General features: G+C 42.6%; 3 protein-coding genes across 3 annotated transcripts; 2 read left to right on the plus strand and 1 right to left on the minus strand.

Moving 5' to 3' along the window:
- Positions 1-1,525: 1,525 nt before the first annotated feature.
- On the minus strand, positions 1,526-3,571 carry K441DRAFT_640888 (uncharacterized protein). Its single transcript, XM_067646633.1, has 2 exons — positions 3,418-3,571; positions 1,526-3,358 (listed from the first exon to the last, which is right to left on the minus strand). The coding sequence occupies exons 1-2, from the start codon at positions 3,503-3,505 to the stop codon at positions 1,692-1,694; spliced, it is 1,755 nt and encodes a 584-aa protein (XP_067501343.1). The 5' UTR covers positions 3,506-3,571; the 3' UTR covers positions 1,526-1,691.
- Positions 3,572-3,633: 62 nt separating this feature from the next.
- On the plus strand, positions 3,634-4,983 carry K441DRAFT_664068 (proteasome subunit alpha type-4). Its single transcript, XM_067649290.1, has 4 exons — positions 3,634-3,783; positions 3,842-4,026; positions 4,088-4,506; positions 4,568-4,983. The coding sequence occupies exons 1-4, from the start codon at positions 3,760-3,762 to the stop codon at positions 4,702-4,704; spliced, it is 765 nt and encodes a 254-aa protein (XP_067501344.1). The 5' UTR covers positions 3,634-3,759; the 3' UTR covers positions 4,705-4,983.
- Positions 4,984-8,306: 3,323 nt separating this feature from the next.
- Positions 8,307-9,681, plus strand: K441DRAFT_196998 (uncharacterized protein). The gene is made up of 2 exons (XM_067640461.1): positions 8,307-8,544; positions 8,605-9,681. The coding sequence occupies exons 1-2, from the start codon at positions 8,397-8,399 to the stop codon at positions 9,504-9,506; spliced, it is 1,050 nt and encodes a 349-aa protein (XP_067501345.1). The 5' UTR covers positions 8,307-8,396; the 3' UTR covers positions 9,507-9,681.
- The last annotated feature ends 5,467 nt before the right edge of the window (positions 9,682-15,148 follow it).

Genomic DNA, 15,148 nt, shown 5'->3' on the forward strand with positions numbered 1-15,148 from the left:
AGGATAAATAAATATTTGCTTTAGTATACTCTAAGTAAAAGGACGGTTGTCGCGAAGATAGACTCGCCAACGCTATATAGACTAACCCCTCTTTTAAATAACAAGAACACAGAGACGGTTTAATCTCGCTAAGAGATAATATTGCAGTAATAGTATAAGTATAACGTTGCGCCTGCGAAAAGGAAGGAGTTTTAGGTATAATAAGTAACAATATTAACTAAATTAATTAAACGGACATTATACCTCTAGTAAATAACTTAGAGATATTTAAAATCTTTAAGGACGAAGATAAAGAGGAAGGAGATAGTATTACGGACGCTTTAAGTACAATGTTATAACTACTTAGAAAGGAGTTAGAAGAAGCTAGTTAGTTAATATAGGCACGGTCCAGAATGGAGCCGATAGAGCTATATAACGAGGAATAGTAACTAAGGTTATATAACGTTGTACGCAGTATACGCAGTGTATAAAGGGAATGTACGTACAATATATATAACACGTACATTACGTATAAAGGGGATTTCTTAGGAGTACAGTTGTGTATTTAAAGGACCACAGTCCCTACCTAGATAGTTCTCTCCTTTATAGTAATTCTTAGAATATAATTGGAGTTAATCTATTAGGCAACCACTCCACTAGTTATTATTACGTTATTAGCTTTAATTTGCATTACCTATATACCTAGCCCATTAACGAGCCTACCGTAGTACCTGCTATAAGGTTCCGTTACAATAGTAAAAGAGTAAAGCTTAGGATACTAGCGCGTCTATAGGCTTACTATAGCAGTAATAGTTACTAGGGAGGTTAAAAGTAAGGATATAGAGGGCTATAGGCGACCCGTAGGCGACTTATAGGCGCTAAGTAGGCGGGGCTTAAAGGTAGAGAGATAGAATACGGTTTTTCTTATAGAGTTTTCTCCCTATATATATAAAAGGTATAATCTGTATAGGCCTAACAGGGATCCAAATCGGACGTTAAGTAATAAATAAATAATAATAATAATAAATAAGAGATAAATTAAAATCCTTAACTTCTTAAACTCTAGAAAATATATTATACGATATTATATAGATAGAAGATAAACTTAGATATAGTATAAAGTTTTAATATACTAAGAAATATTATAATATTATCTGAATATTAGTAGTATTAGCAATACCGATATTTTGTTAGTGCTAGCACTAATACACGTTATTTTATTCATGCACGGGCCTTCTTCTCTTAGGCTAAGGGATAGGAGATCTAGATAGCGCTAAGACGCGTCACAACCCATATATAACAACCAACTATACCTTTAGAACTCCTCTAATCCGTATTGAACCTTAGCGACACCCCTAGCAATATATTCAGAACTTAGACGGAATGAAGGGAAAGAGCAATTAGCAACGTGAAACGCTGACCGTAGATTTTGAGGAATAATTCTGCAGCATAGTACTGCATTAGTGAACTATTTCATAGCTTCATATAGCACAGCTCATATATCGTAGCATTTCGTCCAGCTGGTTGCTGTATTCTTTGCTTAGGAGTTGGCCATATGCCAAAGCAGGCATGAGAGTGATAATATCATTTAAGAAAGTTAAGGTATATATATAGGATTTGGAGACTATAGCCTTAAAACTTTGCTGATTAGGATATTCACCTGATTTCTTTTGGTGCACCCAGCAGTCAACAATTACGATGACGATGCATGCTCACGGTCCTTTGCCTTCCTCAACACCAACCTTCTCACCCTTCTCACCCTTCTCACCATTCCCATCTGCAAGATATCCTAGCTGCGCCCTCAGCCCTTCCTTTCCAACCTTCATCGCTTGTTGTAGCTCTATCTCTTCCTGCCGCAGTCTGCCTTTTCCGAACTCGAGGTCACGCTGCTGCCGTCGTTTCTCCTCTTGTACCCTCTCTTCTCGCTCCGCAAGAGCTTTCTCTCGCCTCGCTCTCTCGGCACGCTTCTTCGCCAGCTCCGCCTCTTCTTCAGTCGAGAGCGAGGAACCGTCAGGGGCAGGTGGGAGGGTTGATATGTAAGTCTCAACAAGCGGGTCACGAGTTGAGGTCGGGAGAGAGATAAACCGAATATCTGTAAGCAGCGCAGGAGGGAGGGCAGCAAGCGACGTTGAGCGATTGAGCACCGAAAGCGGTAACGACTTCAGCAAAGTGGAAAGGTCTGATTTCAAGGTACTCTGAGATAATTTCAGTCGATTTATGTGCTCTCGGTAACACTTCTCCCTCTCTTTGTCTGAAAGCTTCATGTCTTTCATTTCAGGCACCTTTTTGTATTTGCGGCGGAACTCTGGCCAGTACAATTTCGGCGTAGCATGCTTCTGTAAAAATGCCAAGTACGGAATCTTTGGATCTTTCTTCTCCTGCTTTTCACGCTGTTCTTTTAGCGCTTGAATCTTGTCCCGGGCCCACTCGCCCCAGCACTCTTTTCGCGACTTCATGTTTGGAAGGACAGTGTAGCGGTCGTCTTGGATGATATGGCCATCTTCAATGATCTTTTCCCAGGTGGAGTACGGGTTTATATGGCAATCATCCAGAAGGTCTCTGAATAGAGCTTTCGAGTCTTCTTCGGTCAGAGGAAGGCCTTCAGCGCCCTCTTCCCATTCTTCGTCTTCGGCGTTGCCGTACTCGCTAGGGTCGAGGCCGTAGTCCTGGCCCATAGCAGCTAATTGGTATGCTATATCATTCTCATCGAATTCAATAGGCTGGTCGTTACCCGGCTCTTCTGTGCGTTGTCGTTTAGGCGCACTTCCTTCGTCCTCTTCATTGTCAGTAACCTCAACCTCCTCGTATTCACTTGAGTCTTCCTCTCCTTCATCACGCGTATGCTTCGTGTGGCTTCTTGTGTCTGCTTCGGCAGAGACCTCTTCATCTGGTTCGACCATATCCTGGTCCTCATCCTCGCTAGGTTCTCCTCGCTCTCTCCTTTCCTTCTTTTCCCGCTCTATCCGATCAAATTCCACCACACCCTTCATGACGTCAGCAGGGAACTTCCAAAAACTCTCATTCGTCTCTGTATTATACACAAATCGCCTTCCAATTTTGGTTTTCACCAATACCCACGGCTTGCATCCTGGTATGCCGTACCGATGTTTAGGCCTATCCTCAGGCTCACCTCTGTGGCGGTCTTGGGAACTGTGGCCACCTCGGAAACCACCTCGACCGCGGTTTTGCCCACCATGGAAATTCTGGTGTTCGTAATTATTGAAGTTTCCGCCATAAGACCCGCCCATGGATGCGCCTGCGAAGCTGGGAGTCTGATACGGTATTGTAGGTGTAAATTGCCGAGGAGAGAATTGCGGCTGGGCAACGGGCCGGACGTATGTAGATTGCTTCGTCTGGTGGTTGTAGTAGTATAAGTGACCTGTTGTCTGTGATCAGCTATGTACATGTTAGTATTGAGCTTGGTAGATTAAATGATACCTGTCGGCGCTTTGTGTTCAGTCCACCCGGGTGGTAGGGGTGGAAGCCCAGGTGGAGGCTTTTGAGGCAGGTGAGCAGGCCCCAACATGTTGGAGGGTAAAATAATTTAATAGCGTGGTGAGGATTTGTGAAACTCTTGCATGCTGGTCTTGAGCCTCATTGACGTTGCTCAGAAAGTCATCAGGCTTGGCGCGGCGGTTCACCGACGCGTATGAGCTTGTGCCTGGAGCTCTCCGTCAACTACCAACCTCTACAGCTGTTTGCGCAGTCTTCCGCTTCGCAATCCCCCTCTCTGCTTTTCTATACCTCTCTTTGGCTATTGTTGCATAGCTCAAGCCCAAAATGTCAAGAAGATACGACTCAAGAGTGAGACCTTGTCAGCCATTCATTTTCGAAGCAAGCCCTGCTAACAAATGGGCTCAAGACAACCATCTTCTCCCCAGAAGGCCGTCTCTACCAAGTCGAATATGCTTTGGAGGCCATCTCCCACGCTGGCACAGCATTAGGCATTCTAGCACAAGACGGAATCGTTCTCGCTGCGGAAAGGAAAGTCACCAGCAAGCTGCTTGAGCAAGATACCTCTGCAGAGAAGCTGTACATTCTAAACGAGTGCGTTGCCCTATTGGTCCTAATTTACTGCTGAGCTGCGTTATTGATATTGAGATTGCAGTAATATGATCTGTGCTGTAGCAGGCATGACCGCCGATGCCAACATCCTGATCAATTATGCCCGCCAAGCCGCTCAACGCTACCTTCTCACCTACAACGAAGACATTCCGTGCGAACAGCTCGTACGCCGTCTATGCGATCTTAAGCAAGGATATACACAACATGGTGGTCTACGACCCTTTGGTGTCTCGTTCATCTACGCCGGCTACGACCCCCAACGCCAATTTCAGCTTTACCAGAGTAATCCCAGTGGGAACTATGGTGGGTGGAAAGCGACGAGCGTGGGGGCGAACAATGCGAGCGCGCAGAGTTTGTTGAAGCAGGACTACAAGGAAGAGTGTGATCTGAAGGAGGCTTGTGGGTTGGCTGTTAAGGTGTTAAGCAAGACGATGGATTCGACGAAGTTGAGCAGCGAGAAGAGTGAGCTGTCTCCCCACGCCCGTAAAATTATATCTTTGACGGCAGCTGACATTTGAAATAGTCGAGTTTGCAACAGTGGGTAGGACGAAGACGGGAAAGATTTACCACCATTTGTGGGGAGCGGATGAAATTGATGCTTTGTTGAAGGAACACGGCTTAGCGAAGGCAGAGGACTCGGATATGACTGAAGGTACTTAGTGTAGTTTGGGAGAATAGAACAGGGAATTGGTAAAACTCATCGTACCTCACTTCATAGTTGGGTCTGTAATATACCACTTCAGGTGAGATGAAACGGTTTTCTGTCTTAAAGACCCTTAGTTTGGGTTCTGACTTTAGTTTGTGCATCATGAGTGGCATACATTGTTGCACGTCTTGTCAATATACCTTTTCCGTCATACTTACAGTCCAATGCTGCCGATTTGTCTTGTCCTCCTACAACACTCGCTCCTTCCTAATCTATTGAATGTTAACTCCGCCAGCCTCGTAGCTTCTTTGGCTGTCTAAGATGGTTACCCTAAAAGTAGCGCGGTTGAGCTCAATAAGTTCTGAACATGAAAACTTCTGCGAAATTTGGACTTAGCCACAACTCTCTTTCCTTTGCATCCTATATGGCTCGGTAAATACCGCTAATCACACTTTAAACATGAAATCAACTCGAGCAACATCTGTCGATTTAATTTCCTATAAGCGGAGGCTCTCGGGGCTGCTAGACGAAATCAATGAGACTATTCCTCCAGAGCAGCATGCGATAAAACACCGGTCAACATCCCCTTGGACTGGTGGCAACCAGCAAGCTCGTTAAGCTTGAGACAGCTTTAATCTTATGATCGACGTCGATCCCAAGGGGCTCTATTACCGACACTAAGTACAAACAACACCTGAGACCAGGCAACAACGGCAACACTCAGTAGACATTTAATAGCCAACTCAAATCTCAACTTGAATCTCACCTCATATCATTGCTGGAAGTATGGGGAGCTCTCCCATCGCATGCAGACCGTCGCTGGACACCCCAATTTTATACACGGGTTATGTGAGAAGCATCTCCAATTCTTTGCCCGAGCCTACGCCCGACTCGCCTTCCTGCTCATTCCCTAACGATGGTGAAGTTTCTCCTCTCTCTACATCTCTCTCATCTCAGCCATCGTCTCCGGAATCTCCTCCGGAATCTCCTTATAACAATCGATCCATAACTACTAGCGCAATTGGACCCCCACCACCTTCCTGTGTCCTTCCATTACACATCATAGATTTAGAATTCTCTGTCTACTACCAAACCCACAGATCTCCGCAGCCTAACCAGCGTTTATGCCTCCGCTGCTTTCGGACGCGAGGCGCGTTTGAGCCGGTCTCAGAAGAAATGGATGGCGTCCGTTACGTTTGTGGAGAGAACAAAGTGCCGAACAATTACTTTTGCGATTTCGATTGATATTGCTTGACTGGTGACGGCAGAAGAGGCGCGCTTGGTAGTGTCTAGGATGTTTATTGTTTTCATTTGACCGGCGAGGTTTTTACCTCGACTTCTGTCATTTCCTTATTAAGAGCGCCGTTTTATGGTGATGAACTATACTTTCGCATGCTGTTCCCAAGTTGGTGATGCTTGAAGTCTTATTGAGAGTCATTTTCAGATATTAAGCATTCCCAGGTGCCACGAAAACCCCTTTTATAGCTGCATCATTAAGTCCCCTGGGAATAAATAGATTTGCGGATAGCTTGGAAATTGAATTCTGGTTTCCGAGGTCGGTATTCGGTGCCCGAGGTACTCAGTGCTGTTATTCTGGTGTTCGGGGATAGTCACTGGACAGCACCTTCAAGGAATAAGAAATTGGAATGGTTTGCTTTACGTCATGAGCAGAATATGAAACTTATTACTCGTTTGCTACTCATTTGGACTGCAAGTCACTAATCCCTTCAATATTTTGCTCTAATTCGGGTTCAATTTTTGACAACGAAGCCCCTAGCATTTGCACCACGTAGTCAAATTACTTACTCCAAGCCAACCCGATATCAGTATAGAATCCTCCTGAATGCATATATAACCATGTTCTATGTACGCTCACTAATGTATGAGTCCTATTTTGCACCAGCAAAACTGCTAGAATCCTTACTAAAGACCCATCCGGGGGGCAGACCTTCGACGATCACTTCAAGGCATCTCAGGAGACGAAGATATACGCTGGGTCCCGTGAAAATCCACGGGCAAAATAATATCATTCGGAAAAGGCGGCATCCAAGAATTACTAGCTACGAGAAGCTTCTGTTCGAAAGGCGGCCACTAACCCAACTGTGAGGCAAACGACAATGAAAACGATGATAGGATGGGGTGGCGGAGACAGGAGCTGTAGTAAGGTCAGGGATTAGACCAGGATACAAAGAAAGCAGCGAAGGCATGGAGAGGCTCGGGGCATTCTAATGAATAACCCTTATTAAAAATGGTAAACGGTGCCTGATAAGAGGAGATACAGATGTTTGAAGTACTGGAAAATGTCTCAGCAATGGAATTATAATGATTTGAATGAGTTCTCCAAAATGTGTGGGGGATGGAGAGTTGTTGGTGCGAATGGGAGAATAATATCGGCACATGGGTACGAAAAATTAAGCAGTTAACGATGAGTATGTTGATTTTATTACCTCATGTGATCAATTTTATAGGAGATACAACTCGGCTAGCTATGTTTCTATTTATGGACACTCATTAGAGGATAATAACAATATCGAAACGTATATGGTATTGTTAAGTAATAGTTTACTATCAAAAGACCCGAGCAACGCGCTTTTAATAATTAATTACATTTCATGAGGATAATTAAAAGAGTCCGGCTTTCGGTAATGCGAACTTTTACTTACAGGTGACGGGCACTGTCATGTTACCAATCATCTCGCAGAAAATTTGGGTGTACGTGTTGCCTTACCGTTTAGTATGAAATCAAGCCTAGTGATCTCTAGTTCCCGCCAACGAAGTTGGTAATTTGTCTGCAAGCTAGCCAATAATAGAACTACACGAAGGCATAATCTTTCCGTTGGCATTCTTCGGCTCACGGAATCGCTTTGTGCCACCCTCATCTCTTCCATCATTCAACCCCCACAATTCATCATGTTGAACCATTTAACATCGCCATGTGGAAGCCAGCGACTCGGAATTCTGTTAGACGGTAAAACTTAACGGGGCTAAGACATGGTGTGTGTATGCTCTCGTAGAATTGGTAACTTGACAGCTCTGCGCCAGCGACCTCCCGGACACCGATGTCCTGTCATGTTCGTTGAGAAACCTGGGTCATCCACATTTCTTCGTGCGCTCGTTTTTTTCGCTTTTCTCTTTTCTACGGGACAATTGACTTTATTATCATCAACAGGCCTTCCTAAATGTGACAGGAGTCGGTGATCTTTTCTTCCAATATGCCTACTCGTGAATGCGGTCGCCGCTATCGCCCCGCCGACGTCCTCAATCAGCATCAGAAGTCTAAGGCATCGAAATGCCCGGAGCTGTCGCGACAAATGGTGATTGAAGTAAAGGAGCCCAATGGTACTCCTGCTACAAAAACTGTCAAAGTGATAAGCCAGTCTATTAAAGTGGCTCCCATAGCAACGACTAAATCCGTCCCGGTTGACCAAAGGACTCCTAAGCACTATAGACGAGTCTCAAAGATCCACAGCATGTCTCCTGGGGATTCTCATGGAGAAGATCTACCATTCCCCTCGTCTCCTAGATCTCCGAGGTCTCCGAGATCTCCTAAGGCGATAGAGTTTCCCGTGGATGGCAAGCAAACTCAAGGAAAGGTGTGTGAGACTTTATTTTGGGCCTTCGCATTATTTATAGCGCCGTTAACTCCGTCTAGAGGCCAGAAAGAAGAAGGAGAAAATCTATCAGTCTTCATGACAGGCGGGATTGGATGATGAAAGGCACTGCGTTTCAGATTAGCACATTCCAGTCCGCGGAACTTGAACCTTCCCCAACGCCAGTTTCTTCTAAGGACGGATTTGAATTGCTGTGTACCTATAACTGGGTCTCTTCCAAAGCTCCGACAGTATATGTACCAGGCATGTTGGTCGAAGTACCCTTCTAGCAGTTATAGTTACTTTGGCTAACATTCCAAGTAGGAGCTCCTCCGGTGTGGACGCCAGTGAAGTTACCCACTACTCTAGTCAAGGATTCCCGTATCAATTTCATTGACCAAGACGCCTTCCATGCCCCGACATATCCCTTTGAACCTCTCTTCGAAGCTGTCTCCCTTATGAATCCGAGCGTCCGCTTCAACGATGTTGACCTTGTTGCTAACCGAAATAGCCTTCGGAAGCTACTGAACTTCGCCATGGGCCGGGCGCACGAAAGCTTCCGCATGGACTTGCATGTGGTCAAGAATACACTATTTATAACGCGAAGAGAGAAAAGTGCATGCGAGTTTATCTACGGACACCAGACATCTGGCTTTGGGCATAGTTTTGAGCGTGCCTTTACAAAGTCGCCTCCGGAACTAGAAGATAGTAGCAGCCATCACCGTGCCATTCGCTACTCCCTAGGCGGTCTAAACTGTGTTGTCCGTTTCGAGGTTGATACGTGCTGTGAGGAGAACAATAATCCGGAAGCACCGGAAAATGGATCCGTTGACGCCATTTCTCGAAGAAATAGCGACAGCTCACTGGTTGATTCTCTCGCAAAAGTCTCAACAGCTGAGTCGGATCCGAAGCCACCAAAATGCCATTACACCAAGATTATTCGCCGTGGTCATGACAATGGCACTTTTAGAAAGGTTGAGCATACTAATGCCGAAGCACACTTTCTAGACTGGGAGAATAAGAATCAGAAAGAATTGCGCAAGCTAACCCGCTTAATCGCAGACATACGCGACCTTACTATGAAGACGAAAGACAAAGCTTGTGTTGTAGTTTGCAATCATAACGTCAGGCCGCTAACCCTTAAGGTTTTCACCCCGATGGCAAGAAAAGGTGTATTACCAGAGAAGCTTATCAACCAGTTCTGGGATGAAAGCACTGGGGCGTGACTATTTTGGGTGCCCGTGCAACTGAGAAACGCTTATGCAACCGCATTGCGCCATTCGACCCTTCCGCTAATGATGGTTCCTTTTCCGCTATATGCAGCACTTCCACTTCCACCTCTCCTTCTATATTTCTGACAGTGCCATGAAGTTGTCTATGGGGCACCTATACACGTTAAGAGTTCGCCCTCTCCCTCGCCTATTGTATATTCTCTTTAGTTATCGTCTAGCCGTGTCATTATATTTGTGGGGGTCGGGCACTGCAACAGGCCGTCTCATTGGGATTGAAGGATTTGCATGGGTGGCGTCGTCCTGTTCCTATTAGTGGGAATTATATACAAAATCATAGCGGTCTAATGGATAGATTAAGAATGAGATTTTGCTCTCCAAATCTACAATATTACAATCGAAATTTCTCTGTACGCACTGGAAACAAGTTTATTGTCTTTCCAGGAACGTCTGCGACCCATGTGTTGGCCGAGAGAACTAGAGATTGCTCCTTGCGTTGGATGACTGGGGAAAGTGAGATAAAATTAGGTCAAAATGCTAGGAAATATAAGATCCAATTTCGAAGAAATTCAAAGTGTCCGCCTAGAGTGTTCATGTCTTGCAGTTAGCTTAGCAGCCTTGGACACATGTTTTACACAATGATGGGTTTAGGAAACAAGGTGCAGAAGATGTTAAACGAACAATGCAGGATTAGGACTCTGTCTATTGAATATAGCTCTAGAAGCTCTCTATATAGATTAGGTAGGTCCAGGCAACTGAGTTAAATAGGTAATAGAAAATAGGTAATGAGACATTCGATGAAACGTTTAGTTATAAGTTGAGAGACAACTAAGACAAAGTACGTAAAGACGATCTAGGTCGTCAGACAGTAGTTCGATGGTGGTAAGGAAGTCCGATTTAGGTCGACAGAAGACGGCCAGGATCCGGGCAGTAACACTTGGCAGTAACTTTACTGCCCGAATCTTTTGATCGGCGGCGGCCTAGCAGGCGGTTAGGGTAGCCAAGGCACTACTCGGGCACCTATTTTACTAGTAAAAGCCATATAAATGCAATGTTTACCAAATGCCCCCCTACCCCGGCATGCCCCGTAGGCTGCCGCACGGTCAAACGGACGTGCACGTACTTTTGTCACCGCTATGTCAACTATTACCGCTCAATCGCCACCCAAGCTCTATATAAATACGTGGTAATGGCTCCCTACGCTCCGTACTAAGATTCTTATTTAAAATGGACGCTCCTACCTTAGTTGCTCCCGCCGCCGCGCTATAGGAAGCTTAGTCCGTTAAATGGAAGGCTTATAAGAAGCTAAGAAATAAGAACGCGATCGCGGCAATGTAGGTAGCTATTTAATTAATCCCTCCTGAATACTTGCTTGAGCTAGAAGCTGGTAAGCACTATAATACTTGAGACTTAGCAGTATAGCGCTTTAATAACTACGCGTTCTCTTAAGGCCGCGAACTCTGTATAAGTGGTGGCCGAATTATATAGCGACTCTATATGAAATGTAGAGCTTATGGTGGAGAGACTTGTAACTATTGGAAGCTTACTAAGGATAACCACCAGCAGAAGGATGAGGAAGGTTAATTACTTAGGCGGCCAAATAGAAAGATTTTAAAGAAGAATTGTCCCTATTATATCTCTGCTTATAAGCGCGTGAATAAAAGAGTTATTACCTAGGTTATAAAAGTTAATAACGGTATATATACCTGCGCAGCTATACCGAATTCTCTTTTTTTTCTAAAATATAGGAACCGTTGGCTATAGTATACAGTAACTATAGCGGAAGCCCTTAACCACTAGGCTGCTAATGTATCCGCAGGAGAGGTACGGCGGCTTCTATCCGCTAATAACTTGCTACTAATAAGTAGTCGTAACTACTGGAATATAGGAGGGTAAGTTCATTAAGGTAAATAGATAGGAGGTGTAATAAAGCAGGAGCGATTTATAGAGCTCCATTCAGCTCTCCAATAAGCCGGCTTCTATACTTGCTTGCGTATTTATATGGAAGTTAATACTAAAACAGGTAAGCTTACTATTTTATTTAGTAAGATCTAAGAGGTAGTAAGATTAAGGCGATTAAGATTAAGGCGATGGTAAGATTAAGGTAATAGCAAGATTAGGGTGATTATAATATCTAAGTAATAATAGGACTCTATTAAGAAGAATATTCCCCTTTATCTAGATTACTTGCTAGCCTTCTAAATAGGCGTATCTTGTAGCTTTATAGAAAGAACAGGAAAGGAATAAGTTACCGCTGTAGATTTAGGTTTATTGGATAAACGACCTTTAGCCTTAATCCCGGCAGTATAGATAATATGGCATTTTCCGGTATATCTAAGTTATAAATTAGTATAGTGGGACCCACTAAATATAATAATCTAACCGTGCGGTGGTATATCTCGGAGTACTTTGGTATTAAAGCGCCTAGGATGTTTATTTGCTATCTACCACTAACTTAATACTAACTTGCTTTTCTCCCTAGGTAACGCTACCTCTTAAGTCCTTATTTAACTTACCTTTGTAACTCCCAAATAAATTACTTTTATATATTAATTTGCCTCTAGCTTCTATATTTGTACTAATACAACATTCTCTATAAACTAGCTCCGCATACCGCTATTAACCGTAGTAATAATAATAAATACTAGTAAGACAGTTCTAATTATATACTTAATTATTATATCTAAGGCTAAGTAGGTGTTTAAAGAAATGCATAACTTTATAAATGAGTTTATGTTCTATAATATACCTATACTAAAAGTTTATATTAGCGATTAGGGAGCTAGCTTCATATTGGCTATAGAAAAGCTTATTTAGAAGGATATCTAGATGCAACTCTATAAGTGGCACGTTGTTAAAAATATTAAGACTATATTAGTTAACAGTGGTAAGTACTTAAAGGAGAAACGGAAGATATTAGAGGACTTAATTTAGGCGTATACTAAGTTAGAGAGTCCCGCTAAACTTAAAGCCAATTATAATACACTTATATATTAACTTAACTAGCTAGAGGCTCTTAAAATTAAAGATTATTGGGGCCTAAGGGAGGCCTACTTTAATAGGGCTTATACTTGTTATTACTGTAATTTTAGTGCTAATACCTTATAAAGGGGCGAATTAATTTACCTAGTAATAAAAGTAAGGTTATATAAGAACCTTGCGTTACTAGAAGTCATTAATTAGATTAAGTTAGTAATTAATAAAAAGTTTAAGGAGTATAAGAGATTAGAATATAAGGATTATAGGGAGTCTTTCCGGCTTTAAGATATTTATATATTTTAGTTACTATAGGGTTAAGTAACTAATAAGGCTATTAGGCTTATACGAGACGAATAGGAAGTTATTAAATCTAACTATAAATAGTTTGGCTAGCTCGCTGAGGATAGTAAGAAGTATAGGCCGCTTAAAAGTAACTATATTATTACTTGCATGTATTAGCGACTCTTAAAGTTTTATACACGAAGATTTAATACTAAAGACGGCTATAGTAAATACGGCTGCTATTTAGAGCAAGGCGACTATAATCTTCCTGTTCAATATAGCCTCCTATATTGTTATTAGATGGAAAAAACTCTACAGAAATTAGCGTTATTGCTATTAAGCCTTCTTTACCCCTAATAGCTACTTAACAGGCCGTTTACTATTAGATTTAATTAGCAACTAAGTTATAATACCTAACTTAGTCCCAATGATAAAGCTATTACTAACAGTAACCGCTTTAGCAATAATGGAGCAGATATAGTATTAGGCGCGGCGACTGTAGTATATAACGTAATTACTAAATTATACCCTACTAAGTAAGTAGAAGTTCTTATAGACTTATTTTAGCGGTAGACTTAATAGCTTCTTCTTAAATTTAAAGGGGTGCGTAGAAAGAATAATGCTATACTAATAGAACTACCTAATCCGGTTTAGACTTTAAAGGTAAAGTTTAAGAAGAAGGGTAAGGCTAATAAGCATGGTCTTACTGGCCTTAAATAAGCTGAGAGGGCTATAAAGTATAAAGAGTAGGCAAAACAATAGATATCTTAATAGAAGAAGAGGTAGAGATTGGTAGTAGGGGTCCGTAAGGAGCTTGAAATATCGTTAAATATACTACCTGTATTAACTGCACCTGCGAGATTATAGTGCTTACTATAAGCGGCTGTTAATAAGCGGAAACGTTAGTTAACCTTATTTAAATCCTCTTAAGAGTAACCGTTAATGATATTAAATATATTTATCTATCTATTTAGCCCACCGTCTCTTATACTAGTATCCTCTGGTTGGGACTCTAAAGATTCTAATGACTCTAATAACTTTCTTACGCAGCTAAATACTTAGGATCTTAGGTCGTCGCAATTCGAGATATAAGCTATAGTTATTCTACCTATGCGACTAAGCAATTAAGTGCACGGTAGGCTAAACCTAGTTTGGAAATTGTATACTGGCTTAGGGTTAACCAGAGACGTGGCCATTTAATGCTATTTCGCAGCTTTGATAAATATAACTATTCCCAACCAATAGTGGTAACCTACGGCTTACTACCTTACTCTATTAAAGTTACTACCTTATGCTGTGTTTGATATGCATATAAAGAAGTCCTCTGTAACTTGGCTAGATCCTGCTACTAATATTAACGATATTAGTGGGGGGTTGTTAATGATGCCCCTACGGCAAGCTTTCCAGCGATACGATTTTTGACGATCGCGATCTTGATTATTTGGGGCGTCTCCGTTACCGCAGTGGCTACCGCAGTGACAGAGACACCCCAAATAATCGACTCTCCTAAAGTTCGACACTACCCCTAAGCACTCTGGCTCTCCTGCAGTGACCGAGCGGCCTCAACTTCCTTCTAATGCTCGGCGCTGAGTCTCATCGCCGCTGAGCCTTAGTCCTCATTGCATCGCTGCAGAGCCTCACGAGCCTTATTACATCATCGCCGAGGCCCCTAGCCTAATCGGGCAGTAGGAGGTCGCGGGTGCAGTTCCCATTAGTGGCGTGTCAAAAATATTAAAAAAAAAGAGTATTTCCTATTAAATTACGTATCAGTAAGGCTTTAAATTGATCGTGTTGTTCTTATCTTATTTTTAACGCCCTAAGTTATATTAAACCTATATATTTGCATTATAGCCTAATAGGCCACTCAAGAACTTTGGGAAAGTGGTGTAATTATGTTAGGCTAGCTCTAAATTAAATTAAAGCAATTGCAGAACTGACTGTACCACTACGCCGCGAGGACTTTACATTATGATATCTACAATTTAATTGAATTATAACCCCTTCCTGAATCTTAATTGCATATTTTTGCGTACAACACCACGCTAAGGCTCACGATGCAGGTGCAGATCACGACTCAAGCGGAGCTGAATTGCGACGCCGTGGCTTATTAAGATCTACAACACTAAAAACAAGCTCAAAGCCACTGATTTTACCGGCAGAATCGAACTTGGCAAAAGATTCGGGCAGTAAAGTTACTGCCAAGTGTTACTGCCCGGATCCTGGCCGGACAGAAGAGGTAGGGAATTGTCGAACAGGATGATCAAGAATAAGAACAACAGGAATCATCTAGTTATATTGGCCTGAATCGGATTTCCATTACCTATCGACCTGTTTCTATTACCTATTCATTACCTATTACCGACTAAGTGGCAATATCA

This window comes from Cenococcum geophilum, assembly GCF_001692895.1.
Source record: "Cenococcum geophilum 1.58 unplaced genomic scaffold K441scaffold_36, whole genome shotgun sequence".
Classification (NCBI taxonomy): Eukaryota; Fungi; Ascomycota; class Dothideomycetes; order Gloniales; family Gloniaceae; genus Cenococcum; species Cenococcum geophilum.